General features: G+C 50.4%; 1 protein-coding gene across 1 annotated transcript; it reads right to left on the bottom strand.

The window, feature by feature from the left end:
* Positions 1–1,292: 1,292 nt before the first annotated feature.
* Positions 1,293–4,455, bottom strand: LOC128845635 (SRRM2 protein homolog rsr-2-like). Its single transcript, XM_054044497.1, has 2 exons — positions 3,896–4,455; positions 1,293–2,709 (listed from the first exon to the last, which is right to left on the bottom strand). The coding sequence occupies exons 1-2, from the start codon at positions 4,431–4,433 to the stop codon at positions 2,192–2,194; spliced, it is 1,056 nt and encodes a 351-aa protein (XP_053900472.1). The 5' UTR covers positions 4,434–4,455; the 3' UTR covers positions 1,293–2,191.
* Between the last annotated feature and the right edge of the window lie 3,035 nt (positions 4,456–7,490).

Here is a 7,490-nt window from a genome sequence, read left to right as displayed (position 1 = left end):
TAGCTTTGAACAGGGAGAAAGCTATTAACTGACTCACAAGGAAAGAATTTACTCTAAGCAAGTGGGTGAGCTGAATTTTTGCAAGGCTTCTGTATTGTACTTTCTCCACAGAATTACTGTATATTGTATTCCACTGTTCTCTGATATCTGAAGTGCTTAGCCACACTGAAGTCACTGGAGGTATGACAAGTTACATGAGCTGAGGATCTTCCCTTTGGTATACAGATCTTTCCGTATTTTTACATAGACTAATCTTAGGGTATGTCTACACTACGGGATTAATCCGAATTTATATAATTCGGATTTGAAAAACAGGTTGTATAAAGTCGAAATGTATGCGGCCACACTAAGCACATTAATTCGGTGGTGTGCGTCCAAGTACCGGGGCTAGCGTCGATTTCTGCACCGTTGCACTGTGGGTAGCTATCCCATAGCTATCCCATAGTTCCCGCAGTCTCCCGCGCCCATTGGGATTGTGGGTTAAGATCCCAGTGCCTGATGGGACAAAAAACATTGTCGCAGGTGGTTCTGGGTACAGCCTCACCTCGTCCCTCCCTCCTCCCTCCCTGCATGAAAGCAACGGACGGCAGACAACCATTTTCGCGCCTTTTTTCCTGGGTGAGTGAACACTGCAGACTCCATACCACGGCAAGCATGGAGCCCGCTGAGCTCAAGACAGCAGTCATGAACATTGTAAACACCTCGCGCATTCTCGTGGAGTTTATGCTCAGCCAGGACCAGAAAAACGAGGCGAGGAGGCAGCGGCGGCGGCAACGCAGCGACAAGCATGATGAGGACATTGACATGGACATGGACACGGACACGGATACAGAATTCTGTGAAACCACGGGCCCCGGTGCTTTGGAGATCATGTTGTTAATGGGGCAGATTCTATCCATGGAACGCCGATTCTGGGCAAGGGAAACAAGCACAGACTGGTGGGACCGCATAGTGTTGCAGGTCTGGGACGATTCCCAGTGGCTGCGGAACTTTCGCATGCGTAAGGGCACTTTCATGGAACTTTGTGACTTGCTGTCCCCTGCCCTGAAACGCCAGAATACCAAGATGAGAGCAGCCCTCACAGTTGAGAAGCGCGTGGCGATAGCCCTGTGGAAGCTTGCAACGCCAGACTGCTACCGGTCAGTCGGGAATCAATTTGGAGTGGGCAAATCTACGGTGGGGGCTGCTGTGATGCAAGTAGCCAAAGCAATCACTCAGGTGCTGCTACGAAAGTTAGTGACTCTGGGAAATGTGCAGGCTATAGTGGATGGTTTTGCTTCAATGGGATTCCCTAACTGTGGTGGGGCGATAGACGGAACCCATATCCCTATCTTGGCACCGGAGCACCAAGCCACCGAGTACATAAACCGCAAGGGGTACTTTTCAATGGTGCTGCAAGCACTTGTGGATCACAAGGGACGTTTCACTAACATCAACGCGGGCTGGGCGGGAAGGGTTCATGACGCTCGCGTTTTCAGGAACACTACTCTGTTTAAAGGGCTGCAGCAAGGGACTTACTTTCTGGACCAGAAAATAACCGTTGGGGATGTTGAAATGCCAATAGTTATTCTTGGGGACCCCGCCTACCCCTTAATGCCATGGCTCATGAAGCCGTACACAGGCAGCCTGGACAGGAGTCAGGAGCTGTTTAACTACAGGCTAAGCAAGTGCAGAATGGTGGTAGAATGTGCATTTGGCCGTTTAAAAGGTCGCTGGCGATCATTATTGACTCGCTCTGACCTCAGCCAAAGAAATCTCCCCATTGTTATTTCTGCTTGCTGTGTGCTCCACAATCTCTGTGAAAGTAAGGGGGAGACCTTTATGGCGGGGTGGGAGGCTGAGGCAAATCGCCTGGCTGCTGATTACGCGCAGCCAGATACCAGGGCGATTAGAAGAGCACACCAGGAAGCGCTGTGCATCAGAGAAGCTTTAAAAAACAGTTTCATGACTGGCCAGGCTACAGTGTGAAATATCTGTTTGTTTCTCCTTCATGAAAACCCGCCCCCTTTATTGACTCATTTTCTGTAAGGAACCCACCCTCCCCCTTCCCCCAGCTTTCTTTCAAACCAAATAAAGTCACTATCATTTAAAAATCATTTATTCTTTATTAATAGATTAGAAAAAGAGGGAGGGAACCCGGGTGGTATTTGGGAGGAGGATTGCTGGGAAGGAAAAAGCCACAAAGAAAAGGTTAAAAAAATGACAGCCTTTTGCTTGGGCTGTCTACTGGGGTGGAATGGGAAGGTGTACGGAGCCTCCCCCCCCCCCGTGTTCTTACACGTCTGGGTGAGGAGGATACGGAACATGGGGAGGGGGGAGGGTGGAACAGGGGCTGAAGCGGCAGTCTGTTTTCCAGCAGCCGTTCCTGAAGCTCCACCAGACGCCGGAGCATGTCTGTTTGCTCACGCAGCAGCCCCAGCGTTGCATCCTGCCTCCTCTGGTCTTCCTGCCGCCACCTCTCATCTCGAGCGTCTCTCCTCTCCTCACGTTGGTCCCTTCTGTCCTCACGTTGGTCCCTCCTGTCCTCACGTTCACTGGCTTCTTTCCTATACTTTGAAACTGTTTCCTTCCACTCATTCAGATGAGCTCTGTCACTGCGGCTGGATTCCATAATTTCAGAAAACATCTCGTCTCGCGTTCTCTTCTTACGACGCCTTATCTGTGATAACCTTCGGGATGGAGGAGGGAGGCTTGAGGAATTTGCAGCTGCTGTAGGGAGGGGAAAAAAGAGAGAATTGTTTAAAAAGCTACATTTTGCAGAACAATGCTTATACTCTTTCACGGTGACCAACACTATTCACATTACATAGCACATGTGATTTCTGTGCAAGGTCGCATTTTGCCTCTTAATGCTGAGTGCCTGTGGCTTTGCTGCTAGAGTTCACAGGTCTGGGCAACAGAATTCGGCTTGCATGCGGCCATGGTAAGCCATTGTCTTACAGCTTCTGCGCCCTCCTTTCCCACATACCAAGCATAGCCTGTAGAGTGCTGCGGTTTTTCTGTTAACATTCAGCAGCAGCAGCAGAAAACAAACTAACCACCCCCCCTCTCGCCATGAATTCTCTGGGATGATCGCTGTACCCCTCCCCCCCACTGCGTGGCTGGTATCAGGGAAGATCCCTGCAGGCACCAAACTAACCACCCCCCCCCGCCGCCGCCCCCCTCCCGCCATGAATTCTCTGGGATGATCACGGTACCCCCCCCCCCCACCGCGTGGCTGGTATCAGGGAAGATCCCTGCAGGCACCAAACTAACCACCCCCCCCCGCCGCCGCCCCCCTCCCGCCATGAATTCTCTGGGATGATCACGGTACCCCTCCCCCCACCGCGTGGCTGGTAACAGGGAAGATCCCTGCTAGCCAAACGCGAAAAGCTCAGGGCCAATTTCCCATCTGCGCTTGGCTAACTGCAGGGAAGGATTTATTTTCCGCCACAGGCAAACAGCCCAGTAGGAACGGCCACCTCTGTCCCCTTAATTAAGTTCCCGTATTTCAACCAGGTTACCAGGAGTGATATCACTCTCCTGAGGATTACACAACAACATAAAGAACGGATGTTGCTTGAATGCCAGCAAACACCGGGACCATACGCTGCCAGGCTTTGTCAGGCAATGATACCAGATTACTTGCTGCAAGCATGGCATGGTCAAGTGTCCTACCATGGAGGAGGGAATAAGGATGCACTGCCCAGAAACCTTCTGGCAAGGCTTTCGGAGTACCTCCAGGAGAGCTTCATGGAGATGTCCCTGGAGGATTTCCGCTCCATCCCCAGACACGTTAACAGACTTTTCCAGTAGCTGAACTGACCGCGAATGCATCCCAAGTCCTCAGGGCAAAGTAATCATTAAAAACCGTTTGCTTTTACAACAAGTTTTATATTTTAAAAGGTAAACTCACCTGAGGTCCCTTCCATGGGGTCAGAGTCTTGGGTACTGGCTTGGGAGGCTTGGGAGGGTACTTCAGTCAGGGTGAGAAAAAGATCCTGGCTGTTGGGGAGAACGGAGTGCTGTGTGCTCTCTGCAAGCTCATCCTCCTCCTCCTCTCCCCCATCGGCAGAATCCTCAGGCGTCGCTGATGAGACTATCCCCGACCCAGAATCCACGATCACAGGTGGGGTAGTGGTGGCAGCCCCCCCTAGAATTGCATGCAGCTCGGCGTAGAAGCGGCATGTCCGCGGCTCTGACCCGGAGCGACCGTTTGCCTCCTTTGTTTTTTGATACGCTTGTCTGAGCTCCTTGACTTTCACGCGGCACTGCTCAGAGTCCCTATTGTGGCCTCTCTCCATCATGCCCTTGGAGATTTTTTCAAAAGTTTTTGCATTTCGTCTTTTAGAACGAAGTTCTGCAAGCACTGAATCCTCTCCCCATACAGCGATCAGATCCAGTACCTCCCTCACGGTCCATGCTGGTGCTCTTTTTCGATTATCAGCCTGCATGGTTACCTGTGCTGATGAGCTATCTGTGGTCACCTGTGCTCTCCACGCTGGGCAAACAGGAAATGAAATTCAAATGTTCGCGGGGCTTTTCCTGTCTACCTGGCCAGTGCATCCGAGTTTAGATTGCTGTCCAGAGCGGTCACAATGATGCACTGTGGGATAGCTCCCGGAGGCCAATACCATCGAATTGCGGCCACACTATCCCTAATTCGAAATGTTAAAATCGATTTTGGCGCTACTCCGCTCGTCGGGGTGGAGTACAGAAATCGATTTAAAGGGCCCTTTACATCGAAATAAATAGCGTCGTTGTGTGGACGGTTACAGGGTAAATTCGAATGAAAGCTGATAAATCCGAATTAAAGTCGTAGTGTAGACCAGGCCTTAGACTCTTCAGCTACATTTTGCTTCAAGAAAGTACATTGATTTTTATGGCATCTGGGCTGCCCTCCAGTGGTGATTATATCTAAATCACAGGACCTTACTCTGATCTCAGTTACAATGATGTAAATCAGGAATAATGCTGTTGAAGTCACTGGCATTACGTCAGTGTGAGATCAGAATTGGGTCCACTGAGTGGAAGTGGCTGTTTAATTGAGAGAGAGGATGTTTCCATGGTTAGGGGATCTAATCTGGGACTTGACAGACCTGGGTCCGATTCCCTGCTATACTATAGACTTCCTGTGTGAGCATGGGCAGTCACTTAGCATCTCAGTGCCCTATCTCTAAAATGGGGATAATCGTACTTCCTTACCTCACAGGGGTGTTGAGTATAAATATGTTAAAGACTGTGAGGTGCTCAGATAATGTAGCCATGTACAAACCTTACCCAGGTCGTCTGAGTGTTTCCTATGGTACCTGTCACTTCACCAATTAAACTCCTGTTGGGTATGGTAAGAACTTCATATGATATGTAATGGCTAATTAAGTCTTGCTAAATAGCATATATATATATATATATATATATATATATATATATACACAGTTCTAAAGCCTGCTCTTACTGACATCAATAGCAAAATTCTCATGGACTTGATTGGGATTTAGCCCTTACTGATGCACGAGGGTGGTTTATGCAACTAGTGGAAAACTACATTATGCCTACCCTGTAATTTGATATGTTTATTCTTTCCCTGACAAAGTGAACTTGCCAAATTTAATGCATTTACTTTGGGCCTGCTGCTTTGGTATGTTCCCGTGGCCACATGTAGCAAGCGCACAATGATTTCGTCTCTCTATTCAGATTATTATTATTTTTTTTAATGGGTGAAAAGAACCGAGACTTGGGCGGGAGTGCACTCTATCAATGTAACATCAACCCATTTAAAATGTAATTGCTTCCATGGCCGTATAAACATCCACCAAGCTGTGCTGTTAGCTGGCATTGTCAGAGTCTGAGGCTGCCGTTCTTTGCCACTTCTCGAACTATAAACAGGAGAGGACAGCGTTGCTGTTGCCAGACTCTCGTTTATGACTGCATCTGACAGAAGGGTGTTTCAGCTACACAGAAATGGACTTTTGAGAATCAGCTTTAAGAATATTATGGCAGAAAATGAATAGTCTGACAGCAAAGCAACTGTCTTTGATGGCTTTAACTTTGTGCTTTATTTCATTTTGAGCCATCGCTCGCTGTAATCTCATTAGCTTGACAAGATGAAAGTTCACGAACAAAAAGCCTGGCTAACCCTCTTTGCACCAAACCCTTCTATCAGCCCTGGATTTTTAAAACGGATCTTGAAAGGATAATCCCTCATTAATATTAAAACCCGAGGGCTCAGCTGTGCCTTATGGGCACAGATCTGGGTTGGGAGCAAGGTGGAGGTGCACTCTTCAGCAGGATCTGTGGGCTGCCTGATGCACAGGAGAGCACAGGCTCCACTTCCATCCAGACACACATGAGTCTGAATTGGGTCAGCGAGCACTCAGGACCTGGGTCCTAGGATCCTGCAAGGGGGATGGGTCAGAGCCCAAGTCCCACCAAGACTCTGGGCCAAGCCCTATTATTTTGCAGTGTGATCGCAGGTCAAGCCGCAGAGCGAGTCAGAAGGTCTGTGTAGTGCAGTATGGAGTGTTACACTGCAGTGTAGACAGCTGTGCTAAGCCCAGGGTTCAAACTCAGGCTCAAGCCTAACCCCCCTTCCGTCTACACACAAATCACACTAATCCAGGGCTCAACCCAGGGTCCTGGGACCCCACAAGAGTGGAAGATCCGAGCTTGAGTCAGGGTTCAGGCCCTACTGTTTTTCAGTGTCGCCACAACTCCATTGGACCCATGCTCTGGGAGTCTACCAAAAGAATCCCACAGGCCAACTTTCTTTGCCCTCTGGACAGTCAAGATTGGTGGACAGGCAAGGTTTTCCATGCTGCACCATGAACAAAGGGCGAGAGTGGCCACATGTTTGGGGTGCTAGGAAGTCGGGGATATGGGTGCTTAATGCAGTATAGACACTGTAGGGTTACCATACGTCTGGATTTTCCCAGACATGTCCAGCTTTTTGGTCCTCAAATCCCCATCTGGGAGGAATTTCCAAAAAGCCGAACGTGTCTGGGGAAAATAGGAAGGCATGGTAAGGGGACCCCGAGTGCGAGTGGCTGCAGCAAAGCCAAAACTAACAACTCCCCCGATCTGCCGGGGCAGGGAGGCGACGGCGGCATCTGAGCGCGCAGCTGCCTCCTCCCCGGGCTCCAACTTTCCCGGCTCCCGCCGCTCTCCACTGCGGCGGGGGCCGAAGTAACTTCCCCAGCGCAGCAGCAGCTGGAGCCCAGGGGGTCGGAGGGAGGAGGGGGTATATGGGGTGCTCAGGGGAGAGGCTGGAGTTGGGGTGGGGACTTTGGGGAAGGGGTTGCAATGGGGGCGGGGAAGGGGTGGAGTTGGGGCAGGGATGGGGAAGGAGCGGAGTTGGGGCGGGGATGGGGAAGGGGCGGAGTTGGGGCGGGGCCAGTGGCGGGAAGGGGCGGAGTTGGGGCGGGGCCCCCGTGAAGTGTCCCCTTTTTTCACTGTTTAAATATGGCAACCCTAAGACACTGGAGCCCCAGGCTGGGCTCCTTCTCAGGCTCAGG

Source organism: Malaclemys terrapin, chromosome 11 (genome assembly GCF_027887155.1).
Source record: "Malaclemys terrapin pileata isolate rMalTer1 chromosome 11, rMalTer1.hap1, whole genome shotgun sequence".
In the NCBI taxonomy this organism is placed as follows: Eukaryota; Metazoa; Chordata; order Testudines; family Emydidae; genus Malaclemys; species Malaclemys terrapin.
This window is presented reverse-complemented; position numbering and strand designations above follow the sequence as displayed.

What these genes read in the sequence shown, in the direction of transcription:
- LOC128845635 (XM_054044497.1), bottom strand. Translation starts at nt 4,433, where the DNA reads ATGCAGGCTGATAATCGAAAAAGAGCACCAGCATGGACCGTGAGGGAG. An exon ending in CCCCATGGAAGGGACCTCAG is followed by an intron (nt 2,710 to 3,895) that starts GTGAGTTTACCT and finishes CCCTCCCTACAG; the next exon opens with CAGCTGCAAATTCCTCAAGC.